Genomic DNA, 17,333 nt, shown 5'->3' with positions numbered 1-17,333 from the left:
CTCACAAAATATTAGACCGTTCTGTGGCTGGGAAGTTATTTAATTTGAGCGGATTCCCTCAGAAAAATGTGCATGAAATCGCTTGCTTCGCGCAGTCAAGCAGACAGAGGAAGTCCATGTGTGTGTGCATATGCACAGGTTTACCTTTGACCGTGCACTGACAGTGACATCATTTTTGTTGCTAAACGAACAGCTGATCACACTGAGGTACTTGCTGACCGCTGATATTTATTAGTGTGGTCCTGCGTTTCCTTTCCTTCGCATATAACATAACGTCTTTTCTTCTCGCTTTCCGTTACTGTAGTCGGTCTTCCACATTTCATTTGCACACTCGCGTCTTCCATTTTTTTCTCCTGTTTCAAATTTGTATCCCACAATGCCTTACACGAATGGGGAAAGCCCACTACGTGATGCATGACGTAGTATCTTGAATTGGGTCATGGTGAAGCAGGAAAAAATAGTGGAGAATTTAGGGCCATATGGCCTTAAATTCATTAATTGTTCGATTTTTTTCAAAAAACTAATAAAATTGGAAGTCTGTGATTCGAATTCAGTCACTTGCGGTCCACTAAACAAAAATAATTGTGTGTTGGGGAAAATTCCTTTTATTACCTAAGCTTGAAAAATCTGAAAGGCAGTCTACCTTTAACTTATTTCTTATTATGAATTTTTTATGGAATATATATGACCAATCAAATTAACTAAACTGGAAATCGATATGGTGGAATAAATTTCTACAGGATATTGTTTACAAAAAAAAAAAAAACCTCTCTAAAAGATGACAGAATATCGTGGGTGTGATGCAGAATCGCATGAGGTCTGATTAGAGGGTTTAGTTTGCATTGCATCCATATTTTAAAGACAGACATAAGACAGAAAGATGTGTGCTGTCATTAGATTGAAAGAAACGAAGCCAAAAGTGGAGCGTAAACAAGTCGGAGCAGAGAGAGAATGATTAAGGAGAGAAGACATGGACATGGAGAGCCAAGAGAGAGAGATTGGTGTGTTAATGTACAGTATATATTTGTCATTGTCCAATTAATGGCCGGCTTTGGTTGCCCTGTTGCCACACATATGCGCACATACATATGCAAGAGCTCATGCATGCATACGCGCACACACGCACACACACACACATATCGTTCCTTAATTAACATGCATGCAGACCGTCCTCCCACGCAGTCTATTACAAGAACACACACAAGCTCCAATATTTATACACAAACGCATCCCCCCACACATAGAAACCCTCACACGAACACACCACAACACGCGGGGGTAAAATAATAAGAACGCACGCACGTACACACTCGTATCCAAACACCCGTACACACCGACACATGGGGATAGCATGGAGGTGTCATGTCCAGTATGCCATCCAAGCACGTGCTCTTTTCTTGTCTTTCTTTCTGACATTGTGCGACATCTTTAATATTTTGAATAAAAGAAAACAAAGTCTGGAAGATGGAAAAACGCCTCAAACGAGCCAGTCATCAAATTCCAGATTTGAAGTCAAAGTTAAATAAAAATACAAGGAAATGGAATCAACTGAACTCTTTTCAGGTTAGGAATCGGGCACTGGCTGGCTACATGTGGGTTGTTTCTTGGGTGTAGAGAATAAAGAAATGTGTGTGTATAGAAAGTACTGCATAGCTCTCACACACACACACACACACACACACACACACACACACACACACACACATATCGGTGCAGGAGGAGGAGGGAGAGAGAGATTTTGCTGATATTGAAGGTGTGTAGAAGAAAGAGATGGATGAGAAGGCCAATATGGAGGGAAATTACAGAACAGCAGGCTGACAGAGAGACAGAGCAATATTGCACCCTGCTGGCTGGGAGAGGACAGAGGTGGAGGCAGTCTCTACATCTCGCCCATGCCTCCTTCTCTCGGGAACTTCAAACTCACCCAATTTGTCTACACAGGCCACAGCTGGGAATGTTTAAACATTTGGATTGAGGCCCACAGTAAACCACATGGCAGACCCCTGTTCTCATTACTCTCACCAACACACACACACATCTGTCTGCCGTTCATCCTGGATCGTACCCTCTCAGTTTATAGGTTTAATTCCTGGTTGTACACTAGCTTGCTGTCTAACTCAGAACCATGTCGTTCCCTCATAGAGAGTGTGTCTGTGTTTGTCAGTCCCACCTCCCACCCCATCACCTCCACCTCCCTCTCATGGACACCAAAAGGTAATCCATCACCATCCTCCTCATCTTCCTCCTCCTCCTTCTTGCTAACCTCTTCTCTTCTCTTTTCTTCCTTTCCGACTTCACGAGTAATCAGCCTGTCTTCACGTATGAGCTGTTCAGAACGATTAACAACACACTCACACGTACAATCTGTTGTCTTCACTGCACTCTCAAGAACAAGGAGTTTTCTCAAATATCTGGTCAGCTGTTTCTCTCTCTCTCTCTCTCTCTCTCTCGACGTGTGTGTGTGTGTGTGTGAGAGAGAGAGAAAGAGAAAAGGGAAGAGAGAAGGGGAAAGAGGTCCTGGGAGGGCACTTCTTTTAAACGAGACTGACTTCACATTACCAGTGGTGTGTCAGGTAGATTGGCCTTCAGTCAGGTTAGAATGGTGTTTACGGCCCTGACTGACTGCCCTGGTTGCCCTCTCTCTCTCTCTCTTTCTCTCTCTCTCAGACTTCCACATCAGGAACACATGCACAAATACCACTGAATCAGAATGATCATAATGCATAGGAAAAAAAAAGACACACACACACACTTTCAGATATGTTCAGCCGTTTTGATCCTAAAACACATTTCTTTTTGGAATTTTAAAAGAAGCAGTCAAGTGTATACACACACACACACACACACATTTTCTGCTATGTAACTTTCATAAGGTTGCTTTTTTTTCCCCGCCTTCCATTTATCTCTGTCTCATTGCCTTACCACGTAACACAAATATATATAAACTATCCACATGCACTGGATATGAGCAATCGCATGCTCTGATTAGCTACTCTACTACTAGGATATCAGCTCATATACCGTGAGTAGAGAAAAACAAAATGGCGGAGCGTGTTGCTAAACCAACCGAGGATGAAATAAAAACCCTACTCAAAAACAAAACCCCCCAAAAAGCAACAAAATATGGAATGAAAGTATTTGATGGTAAGAACGTATCTTTTTTATTTTTCAAGAATTATTTATTTATTTATTTATTTTTAAATTATTATTATTATAGCATTTTTCACCATCATTTCACTGGTTTGTTTCCATCCTAAGCGGAAATGATTTAGTCGGACGTTTTGTGTAAAGTTTATCTTTCTTGAATTTGTAAAAAATAACAATAAAAATGCTCCGTTTCTCAAAATCCAGTGAATGTGGATCGAATAAAACAGTTATTCCACTCAATCTCGCCGTACATGGAGTATAGCCGGCTATTGGCTCATGTACAACTCGATTTCATGGAATAACTGTTGTATATTTTTTTACTTTGTTCTTTTTTTTTTGTTAGATTCACTCACAAAATACCTTGGATGGTGTTTTGAAGAAGGTGCCACCACTAAAAGTGTTAGAGATTTTACAAATGTGTTTTTAAAGCAGCTCCTTTAGTTATTTATTGATTTTTTTTTAAAGGTTTTATTCACAATGCAATTTTATTTGTTTTAATCATTTATTCATAAAGTCATTGTAATCTCTGCTAGAGATGTTTTTTGCCATGAGACAGCCTCAGGTGCTGACATGGTATTAAAAAAATCACTCACTCACTCACTCACTGTTTTGTCAGAGTCTCCTTTTTGCTCAGAGAAAGAGAGCAAGATGTAGGAAGAAGGGCATTGTTTTGCCTGAATGAAAGAAAGTGTGTGTAGCTGCTTGACTGTGAGAAAGAAAAAGAGACTCTGTGTGTGTGTGTGTGTGTGTGTGTGTGTGTGTGTGTGTGTGTGTGTGTGTGTGTGTGAAGTCTGTCAGTACCTGCGCTCGAGCTGCAGACCCTCATAGGAGACTCTGCTTAATTTTTCATCTCTTATGAAATATTGCTCATTACTCTTCGCATGAAATCTTACTTCTCATCCTTCCTTCCTTTCTCTGTCTCAGACATGCACTCTCTCTCTCTCCCTCATATCCTACATCCTTCTTGCATGAGCAATTGTCTTCTTTTCCTCATTGCTTCCGTCTTTTGCTGTTTTTTTTCTCCATATTTATCATTTTCACCTTTCGTCTGGTCTCCTCTCCTTGTTTTCTCTGTCATTCCAGTTCCTTCACCACCTGCACCTCTATCACTCTCATCCTTTGATTAAAGTGAGAAATAAACATTTCTGTCTGTCTGTTTTCTTTGCCACTGCCTCTCTATCACCTTGAGACCATTTTAAACACGTTTAAATGTGTGTGTGTGTGTGCGCGCATGTTTTACATATGTTCTTCCATGAAATCAAGTCGTACATGAGCTGATCGTTGGCTATAAGCCATGTACGACGAGATTGATTGATTGATTGATTGATTGATTGATTGATTGATTGATTGATTGATTGATTGATTGATTGATTGGAATAACTGTTTTGTTCTGTCCACATTCACTGGATTTTGAGAAACGGAGCCTTTTTATTTTTACTTTTTGCAAATTTAGAAATAAAAACTTTATCCAAAATGTCTCACGAAATCATTTCTGCGTAGAATATAGACAAACGAGTGAAATGACCGACCAGAGCAATTTGTGAAAAATGCTATAATAATAATAATAATAATAATAATAATATTTCTTGAAAAATAAGAAAAAAGATATTATGAGTAGCACGCTGTGTGAGCACAATCGCTATCAGGCGCGTTAAAATGTAAATAACTTTTCTAGAATTTCACCAAAACTCATTGAATTTTCAGCATTGTAAGAGAACTCCCTAAAGTATTATTCAGCAAAACCCCAGAATGATAGCACAAATCTAGAATTTTTAACAGAATTTTAGTTCTTAAAATTTAACGTAATTATGGACGTCACGCGTAACATTTACACCCGTGAAAAATCACTTTGAATGCTGTTTTGAAAGTTTTGATAAAATATTCTCTAAAATAAAAAAATTGCTTAAATATTATAAACACAGTCTTTTAATGTATCTAAAAATAATTTTGATAAAGCAAGGAAATTCAGAAGAAAATTTGTTTTTTCTTTTGCTTCTTGTGCGCGTCACGCTACCAAAATCTAACTAACCCCTTCACGAACAATTCCAACTTTCATGGACTTGTAGCACGAATAAACCTTTCAAAAAAATATATAATACTTCTCACCCAGTAAATTAGAATCCTGGTGATTTATATCCTCGTAGCTTCAGTAGATCTAGAGATTTAGTCGATTTAGTAAATCCCAAACGCTGTGAAACACGCCAGCCATCTATGGTGAGAAGTGCTGCTGTAGTTGAGAAACTCTCATTTCTCCCGCTTCCAACTAACTCCGTGACCCATACCAAAATAACAATGTCACGCTCATCACTTAAGGATGATTTATGCCAAGTTTCACGGAAAAATACAGCGAAATAAACGTGCTAGAAGCATTTTTCAAAATCCCAAACATTATGAAACATTTCTGAAATCATAGGGTTTCAGGTTACAAATTTCAAGAATAGAGAAATTGCGGCGCAAAAGTTTGCCACTAAACTCACGAAAATACTCCATCCTAGCGAGTTTCACAACCGAACTAGGCTACGTGACAGTCCGTGACCGCCCAGGAACGTTCTAGAAGGTACGCTTCTAGGCACGTGCGATCGAGAAAGACGCCACGTGAAGGTAGTAAAGGTAGTATTTCCACTGTCTTATGACGTTTTTGCTTGTTTTAGCGCAATAAACAATGCATTATGGGTAATCATGAAAATGCTGATTTCAAGGTTAAAATGGGTAAAAACAACTAATTTATATAGATATTGTAAAAATTGTGCCTAATAGTTATTTCAGTACATAAAATCAAAACCTGAATTTTTAATTTTTTTCCCTATGTTACACCATTGTGCATCTATAGCATGCTACTCATCCTATGCTCTTACAATCAAATACTTTTATTCCATATTTTGCTTTTTTTGTTTTTTGAGGTTTTGTTTTCGAGCAGAGTTTTTATTTCGTCTTCGGTTGGTTCAGCAATACGCGCCGCCATTTTGTTTTTCTCTCCTCACGGTATTGCTGGGTTTCACGTGACGTCACATCTGCCTCATTAGTGATTCTAAACTTTAGCTGGTGGTCTACCAAAGCTCAGCTGACAAAAGGTTTGTACAGAGAAGGCGCATTACTCGCATGAAAAATGCCTTACGCTTGCGTTGGTTTAGGTTGTTCGAACCGATCAAATCGTGAAACTGATCAAAGTTTCTTCAGGGTTCTCCTGAACTAATAAAAAAAAGGGTGAACGAACACAGGATTTCACAAAAAGACGTCGAGAATGGTGGCTTTTGAACCTCTCACTGAAATCAAAGGGAGCCGAGTCAAAGCGTGCTCGAGTTTGCAGCGATCACTTGGTGAAAGGTTTGTACAGGTATATCCCTCTCAGCTATGGCCTTCATGTTTTCCAAGTACTTTTCTTGCTACGTGTCATTATTTTACGGGACTTTTTTTTAGTCACGAAGCGCTAAAGTCCCCAGCTGTTTCTTTGTTCACTCCTCACAAAGTCCATATGCATGAAGGTCGCGACAAAATTCTTCCCCAGCCGTACAGTTACAATGCGCCGTGATCACTTCTCCGTCTTGTTTAACTAAGATCCAGGTCTTTAAAGGGGTTTCTGATGATCTTTGTGAATGATTTAGCTGAGAGATAAGAGTGAGAATCAAGCGAACTGTTTGTTATACTTCAACTTGCAGTGCTTCGTTGTAAAGACATAAATGAAAAGCTTAAAAAAAAACATACTTACACGCGCAAAAACAATGATTCATTCAGCAGCGACTTGATAGCGAGGTCCTTTACCCAGCCACATATAAAAAAGTTGTAAGCCTCCATATTCTTTCACACTTTCATCTGTTTTGCGGTGTAGAAGGATGTCTGCAACACCAGATAGTTCGAGATGTCGGGGAACTCGACTGAAGGGTAGTTTTCGAGATCATATGACAAATCCTTCTTTCCCAGACTGTAGGGGTCGATTCCATTGCACATAGCAATCTTCTTAATATATCTAAAGCGAGCAGTGGCTTCTAGATTACGAGAATACTCTAAGTTATCGCTAGCTGTTTAAACCACCAGCTTTTTCACTTCCAGTAAAACCACTAAGAAAAGTCACGTGACTGAAACCCAGCAATATGAGCTGATATCCTAGTAGTAGAGCAGCCAATCAGAGTGCACGACTGCTCATATCCAGTGAATGTGGATAGAAATTATATATAATACAGTACTGTGCAGAAGTCTTAGGCACATGTAAAGAAATGCTGTAGATCAAAAATGGCTTAAAAACAATGAAATGGAATGTTTCAACATAACAAAATACTATAAACAGTAATCAGTACCTTTTGCTTTAAAAAAAACAACAATCGTCTCAGGTACACTGAGTGACGTTTTATCAGGAAATGAGCTGTAGGTTTTACTGAGCATCTTGCAGAACCAGCCACAGTTCTTCTGGACACTTTGACTGTCTCACTCGCTTCTTAATTTTGCACCAAAACTGAGTAGACTTCATTATGTTTTCTTTTTTAATCTGAAAAGTGCTCTCTTATGGAATATGCTGCTCAGATATAAACATTTTTTTTCTGTAACATTTAATTTTGTGCTGGGAAAAAAAAACCCCGACCGTTTGGAACTCTAAAATGTTTTTGTGCTGACTCGATAATGAAGAAATCATAAAATAGACATCTATAACAAAGTTTGTATGGAAAAACAAAACAAAACAGGGTGCCTAAGACTTTTGCACAGTGCTGTGTGTATTTGTGTGTATGTTCATGAAGTTCTACCACTAGACTTTTATCCTCGGCTGTTATTGAAGGTCTTGATTAACTGGACCATGTGGCTGGAATTCAACTCAGTAGAAAGATAGAGCTCCAGAAGCAGTTAGGTATCTTATTACTAACCTCACATCTAGAATGCTTGGAACCCTCTGCATCATTGTGTGTGTGTGTGTGTGTGTGTGTGTGTGTGTGTGGCAGACCCTGGGGCAGTGGTGGAGACTCACAGCGCGGTACCTTACCCAATTATAGGGGGTGTGCTGGCTCTACTCGTCTTCACCATCATCTGCGTGCTCATTGTAACCATCTGGTGCTCGGTCCGACAGAAAGGTAAGCCACACAAAAATCCTATATATAGGCATGTACCCATTCATCCAATTCATGATTTGAATTGATCTGATTCACGATAACTGGTTCACGATTTGATTTCCCAACAATATTTTTATAATTCATGAAGAACATTATATTACCACAAAATAATGCAACATTTATTTTCCTGTTCTTTATCCCCTTAAATATTCCTTTTGTTAAATTAAAAAAAACAGCACTTCTGGGTCATTTTCTTAACATCCAACAATCATTATTTTCCCACATTTGTAAAGGTTGGAGTAAAATATAATTGCCTGTTAATGAAAATATTCCTTTTCGTAAAAATGGAAAAAGTTAATAACAAATAGGCCTTTTATGAACATTTCTACGACCTCCATTTGAGCTTTTTGGAGTCTGTAAAAATAGAGCTCTGATTTCTTGTTAAATTTGTTTGTACAATCAATAACACGACAGCTCTTTCCCGTTTTAGATTTTAGATTTGTTTTTTTGTTTTTTTTCACAGCATTAGAGCTGTATTACTTCCGTCTTGGGTGAAGTCATGTGCACTCCAGCTATTTAAATAATATTGGCTGGCTTTTTTTTTTGTGGTATATCAGATATATTTTCTCATCTTCGACTTGTTCAATACCATGCTAGCTGAATGGAATATATCTGATATACCACGAAAAAAGCCATTATTATGATGATGATGATTATTATTATTATTATTATTATACATACACATTTCTTTCAGGTGTTCAGCGCATCTTTCTTTTTCAAAATTCTCTCAAAATCCTCTGTATTTAACGACACAAACCTGGCAGCCATGTTTGTTTACAAGCTGTCACAGTCGCTCGCAAGCGTGGAAGTTTTATGTCTCCGACGTGTGACATCATGTTGTCTTGACAATCATGCAATATCGTAAACCATATTCAATGCTCATTCTCCATTGAGTAGAGTGATGTAATACACATAGGATAAGCGATATGCTAACAATATTGCATGCTATCAAACCAAATGAATGAAACCCACTTGAAGGAAATAGAACACGTTTTTATTCCATCGAAAAAGTGTCCTGTATGCATAATAATAATAATAATAATAATAATAATAATATTGGCTGACTTTGAGTGGTATATCAGATATATTCCATTCAGCTAGTATGATATTGAATGAGTCGAAGACAAGTAGCTGAATGGAATATATCTGATATATCATGAAAAAAAGCCATTATTATTATTATTATTATTATTATTATTATACACTCTCTTCATATCAGCATTCTCAAAGGCTGATGCTAGCTTACACGCAACTCGGTGCTGTTAGCGTGGCAGTGCAGTTACCTTCCAGCCAGTGTAGTGTTACGAAGGCCAATGCTAGAGCAGTAACGCCAAATATTATTATTTTTATTATTTTCATGGTGTAATTTACTTAGTTCAACATCGATAGCTACACACAACGGAGTGACCTGGCAGGCAAAATTCTCTCAAAATCTTCTGTTTTTAACAAAGCAAACATGGCAGCCGTGTTTATTTCCAAGTTGTCACAGTCACTTGCTAACGTAGAAGTTTTACGTCTCCAACCTGTGACGTCATGTTGTCTTGACAATGTGCAATATTGTAACAATATTGCACACTCTCCACTGGGTAGAGTGGCATAATACATGGAGGATAAGCAATATGCTAACAGTATTGCATGCTATCAATAAATCCACTACAAGGGAATAGAATACGTTTTTATTCCATCGAAAAAGTGTCCTGTATGTATTATAATGTACGTTATTGCCTCCTCTGCTGTCTAAACAATGCAATTACATGAATGTTTTACAAAATGTTCAGACAGCCCGCTACTTTATCTTAATAAAGGAAGACGTGCATTAAGAACACTAAATGTTACTTACAGTAACTTTTACTGATTACGATGGAACATGCAATGCCTCTATTTCGCTAATTGTAATATTTAATCATGTCAAGGACGTGACATGAGCTTCAATTAAAAAAAAACTAGCAGCTCTGAAAAAAACCATGAATAATTGGTGAATCCTTGCAAACGAAGATAAATGTGCTGGTTGGGATGAGTTTCGTTCAGCATGGAGATGACTTCGCATGTGGTTGAGTGAGGAAGGAGAAGAGATTGCTAGCACTGGCTGCCTGTGATATTGAAAGACAAAGTGAAAGAGTGTTTTATGGGCCTGGTGTCCACTAGATCTGTCCTCTTGTGTCATGAAATCCGTTATTCCTTCAGAGCTTTCCACTAAGACCTGTTAGCACCTTCAATCATGCCCGTATCACGGAAGATAACGCCCGGTAACACTTCCTCTGCAGATTTGTCCAGCCCACCTGTCAGTCAAACTCCAAGGCAGTCGATCCACCTATCAGCAGAGTCAGGATGTGTTGTTATCGTCGGTTTTGTAACCTTGGCTTGTCTGATGTAATCAAGTCTTAGTGATAGATCAGACACCTCCTGTCTGTGGCACCTCTTAAAATGGGAATTGAATTTTTTTTTTTTCATTTTTATCATGTCGGTGTTAATGATCTCATCAGCTTTTTATTATGTGCCAGATTCACAAGATCGATTGTTTTAATTAAGCCACCTTTGGAAGCGTGGATTCAGGTTGCGTTTGCGTTGAGGCAAAACCGGCGGCTCGTAACTTTGCAAGGCGAAAGAACAATTTCGGATTGTTAACTGGATCTCAAACGACGTTGACGATGATGATTTTTCAATCTGATTAATTTGCCAGTGATTAGTAGTTGCTGCTTTTGTGTCCTGCTCACTGTAATAGACTCATCGCAGTAATATCGCAGCCCAGGGCAAGGAGGATCTGATGCTGGGCTTTGCAGGTCAATCAGCTAAAGCTGTCAGGTGATTGAGAAGCCGAGTTACACTCTGCTGAACATTTTCCCTTGTTAGACTGTAATGAGAAGCGGTTTATTTTTGTGATTTGTGACGGGGTCGGCGACGTGCCAAATTGACAATGAAATCTGAGTTGGAATTTTAATTTTTTTTGATGGAAAATTTATATGGGGGAAAAGGGGACTTGCTGTTTTAATCAGGATGAGTTTCTAATCTGTCTTGTGGATGATCAGTGTATCACTAGCACAGTATTAGTACAGGAAGGTTTCGAGGTGATTCTAAACCTTCTGATCCAATCTGAACTTCCTGACAGGAACTGAACTGAGTAACTTCGTCTCATCTCATCTCATCTCATTACCTCTAGCCGCTTTATCCTTCTACAGGGTCGCAGGCAAGCTGGAGCCTATCCCAGCTGACTACGGGCGAAAGGCGGGGTACACCCTGGACAAGTCGCCAGGTCATCACAGGGCTGACACATAGACAACCATTCACACCCACATTCACACCTACGGTCAATTTAGAGTCACCAGTTACCCTAACCTGCATGTCTTTGGACTGTGGGGGAAACCGGAGCACCCGGAGGAAACACACGCGGACACGGGGAGAACATGCAAACTCCGCACAGAAAGGCCCTCGCCGGCCAAGGGGCTCGAACCCAGACCTTGCTGTGAGGCGACAGCACTAACCACTACACAATCATGCCGCCCTGAGTGACTTCGTACAAGTCTTTGTTCAGGAACTTCCGTCTCTTACCTTCTACTCGGTCTGTCTTTATCCCCCACTAGCCGAAAGGCCGAAGGGGGGTTATGTCATGGCAATGTCTGTCCGTCTGTCTATCCATCCATCCTGAGAAGGGTTCTCACCTTCTGAAATCAACTCCTCTCACAATTTTTGAAGGAATTTCACAAAACCTGCCAGATTCTTTATCTGTCAGTAATACACATTTTGCAATTTCGTTCAATTTAGTCAGTTATGGCCGAGTTGCCAGTGGAGAATATTGTGCTCTCACAGCACTCTTTTTTTTTTTTAATCTCAGTCAAGTTCTTTTCTCCAGTGGTTCTCATCTCTTCTCCAAAGCTGTTGCAATCCCCTCCTCATGGACGTCCCTTAAAGGAGAACTGAAGTCATTTTTAAACTTGCTTTATTTCTTAATTAACATGTTATTCAATTGCGTTTTCAGTTTTAGTAACCTTATATTGTGACTCATATTGGCAACTAATTGCAATTAAATATTATACTTATCGGCCTATTTGGTTTTTAGCCATGTTGAATTTAATTCGTTTGGTCCACGGCAGGCGTTGCTCATCCATGCGATCTTCACGAGACTTGTGCAAGACTTCGAAACGTCAAGCACGAGTTTTCCAAACGAAATATTGCACAAAAACGAGTTTAAATGACAATTACTGCCTACTTTTTTCAAACTTTCCTGATTGCTAGCAAAACAAACAAAACTTCCAGCTTGATTACATCAGCATTCGAAAGAGGGCGCACACGTCTTTTGACTACCCCTGTGTCCGAAATCGCTCCCTACTCACTATATAGTGGGGACGCCATTTTGTAGTGCTGTCCAAAACCTTAGTGAGGATTATTTACACCCTATATAGTGCACCAAAGTATCCCACAATGCATCATGAAAAGTAGTGTACAACGATGGTCACTAACCAAAGCAGTATATCCCATCATGCATTGCAGTCGCGTTGAAAGAAATCAAATTAAAAGTCTCAAATTTGATTTAATAAAAGGTAATGACAAAGAAGAAAGTATTCAGCCTTGATTTTTAAAAAAACCCTGAAAGATGCAGGTACTTCGTATTGATTAATGTGGGAAATGCCCTCAGTATAATATGGATTTATCACAAAAACACATGCGTGTATTTATTATTTTGAAAAACCACCAGCCAACTGATCTGGCATGTTTTAATTGTGTGACAGTAATGACGTAAATACCAGCGCGACGGAGTTGTGTCCAAAAGCGTTTTTTAATTTTACCAATGAGCTCACTGTATAGTCCTCTATATCATAATTCCCTTATAGGGAGTAGGGAATAATGAACAAGTGAGCGAGTTCGGACACAGGGAACGTTGGCAGATGTCAGTCACTTTGATTTTCGCTGGATGTTTTACTTCCATCCAATGATGTCTCGCACAGGTCTCAACAAATCTCGTTTACAGCCATTGCTTTGACATATGGACTGATAAATTACATAGCATATTTCAAACACTCATAACTTGCTATAGCAGCGACAAAATAGCGATCAAAAATGCATTCCTATATTTAATGAGATAAATAGAATTTTGATCATAAAAAATTTGCCTTCAGTTCCCCTTTAAATCTCAGTCAAGTTCCTTGCTCCAGTGGTTCTTGTCTCTTCTCCAAAGATGTTGCAATCCCCTCCTCATGGACGTCCCTTAAGCTCTGGTCACACTCCCTCTCGCGATGCTTTGTGATGGGTTATCGATGAAAATGAGGCGTTTTGGTGGAAAGCTAAAAGCTGTGGTCACATAGCAGGTGAACACTTGACTGTCACACCTTCGCACGCTCGAATGGCCACGCTCGCTCACAGGACCCAGTCGTTATGGGAAACACCTGAGCGCAATCAACACACGCATATAAGGACAGAGGCGTTGTGAAGTATTAGTATTGTCATTATCATCATCACTGTCACGTTTGTTTCTAGCCAGGTTTATGACGCTGCTTTGGGTTTCATTGGTGTTTTGTTTTTGTAAATACCACGCCTGCTAATAAACACTCTTCCTGTACTTAGAGCCATCTACCGCCACATATCTGACAGAATACTTGCAAAGACTGTGTGAAAACAGCGCCCTTATATGCGCATGCTGATTGCGCTCAAATCGGCATCAGGTGTTTCCCATAATGGCCGGGTCCCAAGCGTGTGCACAACACACTTTGAAGGATCCCCGAATATAAATGCACTTTTTAAGTCTCGGGGAAAGTTAGGCTATGCCAAGCCGCTGTGTTGATGAGGCTCCTGCAAGCATCGAGGACATGGATTCGAGACAAATACATCTCAAGAGGCTTGACGAAGGTTCCCCGAGCTTTGGGAAGTATTCCCAAACCCGTCTACAAGTATTCGCTGCTTAGTTTGCTGATGAAAACATGGCCACCAAATTTCGGCGCAAGCACTGAAATTTTTTTGTGACATTTTTGGCCACTCACGAGGCGGAGATGTACCAAAAATCAACTCTTGAAGCTCAGAGAACATTCGCTGTGTATTGCACAATTGGCAGCGATGCAAACTATTCACAAACCCATCGCAAGCTGTAGTGTGACCAGGGCCTAATGTAATGGACATAGGAGATTCTCAATACTTGAAGAATAAACAGAGGGAAAGTAGAAAGTATGCCAGAAATACCCCTTTAAAACTGAGGTCCAACCAGGGTTATACCCATGTTGATGGTTTTATGTTGGAAAGGGTTAATCCACATTGTCCAACTTGGCTTCTTGAGGTGGGTCAGACAAGGGTAGATTTCGATGTGAATAAAACCCTAGGTTGCCACCAAAAAACAATTTGTGAAGCTTGGAGAACATTCGCCGTGCATCGCATGATAGGTGGCTACCTTAAATCACACTAAAGCAACCTCTGTTTGCTGTTGGACTTTTTTCTTTGGGGGGGGGGGGTCAATTGTCTATTTTTAACTTAAGCAGCACTACACTGAAAAATAAGGAAAGAAGAAGAAATTGGGAATGTGATTGATTTTTTTTCACTTCCTTTTGTTTGCTGTTATACAGTATATGCTTTTGTTGACTTTTAATAGGCATATCAGACACTATTTTCTGTAATGAATACTATAATTTAAAAGCTTATAATCTCTGCTTTCCAAAGAAATGTATCTCATTAAGATCTGTTCAGTACTTTGGGAGTAACAGCAGGTTGAATTTGGTACAACAGAGTCCACTCTCTGCTCGCGGGACGTCAGGAAACTGCCAGTGCTTTTTGAGTCACGGGAAAGCGGTCAGGCTCTCTCTCTCTCTCTCTCCTGATCGGTTTCCGACTGGATTGCTTGTGTATTATCAATCAGAGAACTTTTATAGCGATGTTCTCTCGCTCACACTGTTTCTGATGATGTATTCAGCAAAATTTTCTGTCTGTTAGTTTTGATGTTATGGTTCTCTGGAGACTCTGACGTGAGTTTTCATAGCTTCACCTACTTATTTTTTCAAATCAAACTGATTCATGGACATAAATATTTTAGAATATAACTGTAGTTGTTTTGATGAAAAATATTGAGATCTTAGTGGTCGGAATGAGATTTTAAAAAACCGGAAGTCAGAAACGCAAGTGTCAATTTCAATTCAGTTAATGTGAATTGTTTATTGGATGTAGATCAGACAGTTTTTTCGAGGTTCGCCTTGAAAGCTGTGAATATTATCATTTATATTCTTTCATATAAACACCCTACTTTTGAGAAATATAAAGGCCTACAGAGCACAAAGAGGGTATTAGAAATAATCTTTTATGACTTTTTTATTGAGTGTACAATTTAACGGGTTTTTGCCGAATTAGCATAATTAATACGAATTAAATACTAATTTGCATCATTGGTTTTGATTAATTTTTCAAACTTTGTATTCAGTATACAACCATCTATGTGCCTGCCAATTTCCATGTAAATATCTTGAAAAATAGAAAAGTTATTAAGAAAAAACATTTGATCTCATTGGTTAATGAGGCCCATTTTGGACCATGTGATCCAAATACATAAATGTCAATGAAAATGGTAGCACAGTTGCAGTAATTGCCTTCTCTCTCTCTCTCTCTCTCTCTCTCTCTCCAGGTTCGTACCTCACACACGAGGCGAGTGGCCTTGATGAACATGGCGAGGTGCAGGAAGCATTTCTCAATGGAAACGATACCACTCAAGGCAAGAAGGAGTATCTACTGTAACGGCTTCTGGAGGATAGTCACGGAGTGCATATCACAAATCCAACTACAGACACACACAAACACATACACACATGTACACACATACGCCTGGCGGAAAACCACTATAGCAGTGCCATGGAAAGGAGAGAGAGAGAGAGAGAGAGAGAGAAGGACAGGCCTAATTAAGATTGAAAGAGAGAGCGAGAGAAATCAAAACCAGAAAAAGCACCAACCCTACACACCCACACACACTTTCTATTCAGCAGTAAGTAGGAGGCAGAACCGAATAGCCATAACTCACGGGCCAGCGGAGCAGCAACGACTTCCAACCTATTGGCTTTGCCGATAAATAGAGCACATGACCTAGAGCACGCCTGATTACAGCATCGTGTGCATCACGCTTCTTCCCTTATATGCCGTCGTATGTACACTGGGCATTCACCTGGTACTGGACCTCCTTCATATTCCATTATCAGGTGTTTAGTAGTACACACACGTGCACAGAATTGCCTCTTATCAATCCCTGAGGGACGGCTCTTCTCTTTGATCATCTCTCAGCTTCTCGACATCTCTCCTGCTCCTGCTTTCTGCCCTCTCTCTCTCCTCCTTTTGTTTATAATTAAGCAGTCAGAAGAGCCACGAGGACGGGACGAAGCATAATTACAATGAAGTGTTATTGGGAACGTGTAGAAGAGGCTGAAAGGAGGAAAGTGTAGTAAAATAATAGTCCGAATATGTGTAAATGCTATAGATCTCTTTATATGTATAGACACACACACACATGCGCAAACACAAACAGGCACACACTGACACTATGAAACATATCTCTGAAGTCATTATTTGTATAAAAAAAATCCAGTAAATTAAATTAATCTTTTAAGAAGTGAACAAGAAAACAAGGTTTACTTTTGAGCATATTACCAAGCGATGCTATTATACTAACACGGAAGATTAGCTTAGAGAAATACGAACAAAACCCAGTTGTGCGATCTTTAAAAAAAAAAAATGGAGAAAACGAGAAAAAAAATTCGATATATTTCAGTTGTCTTTGAAAGATACTTTGTTTTATATTTGTTATTATTTGGACTATGATTGTTGTTCTTGTTAATATACTTGTAAATGTTTTAAATTGTATAAACTTCCCATGGTTTTGTTGCAAAATCTCGAAAGTGGTGTCTTTCTGCTTTTTTGACGCTCTTTTATCCTTTTGTTGTTGCTTTTTTTTGTTTCTCCTTCGCTCTTTCTGTCATCGTCTATGTGCCGAATTGTCCGTGTCTTTCCTTCCTTCCTGTCTTTTACTCATGATTTTTTAATAGTCTTCACGTCACTGTTGATATAGCTAACTGTGTTTCTTTATAGAGGAAAAGTTACAGAGCACGACAAAAACAAAATAAAACATTACTCCAAAATCCTCCT

At 39.3% G+C, this 17,333-nt stretch overlaps 1 protein-coding gene across 3 annotated transcripts in view; it reads left to right on the top strand.

The window, feature by feature from the left end:
- Positions 1-17,326, top strand: part of cadm4 (cell adhesion molecule 4) — a 430,262-nt gene extending 412,936 nt beyond the window's left edge. For 2 of the 3 annotated variants that reach the window (XM_060921239.1, XM_060921238.1), the window contains exons 7-9: positions 2,143-2,214; positions 8,073-8,201; positions 15,829-17,326. In XM_060921239.1, coding sequence (XP_060777222.1) covers positions 2,143-2,214; positions 8,073-8,201; positions 15,829-15,938 — 311 coding nt within the window. In that variant the 3' untranslated portion in view covers positions 15,939-17,326. The remainder of the gene's footprint in view (positions 1-2,142; positions 2,215-8,072; positions 8,202-15,828) is intronic. The other variant, XM_060921240.1, reaches the window with a different exon arrangement.
- The last annotated feature ends 7 nt before the right edge of the window (positions 17,327-17,333 follow it).

The sequence above is a fragment of the Neoarius graeffei genome, chromosome 5 (genome assembly GCF_027579695.1).
Source record: "Neoarius graeffei isolate fNeoGra1 chromosome 5, fNeoGra1.pri, whole genome shotgun sequence".
Classification (NCBI taxonomy): domain Eukaryota; kingdom Metazoa; phylum Chordata; class Actinopteri; order Siluriformes; family Ariidae; genus Neoarius; species Neoarius graeffei.
Note: the sequence above shows the minus strand (reverse complement) of the source record. Positions and strands in the feature narration are given on the sequence as shown.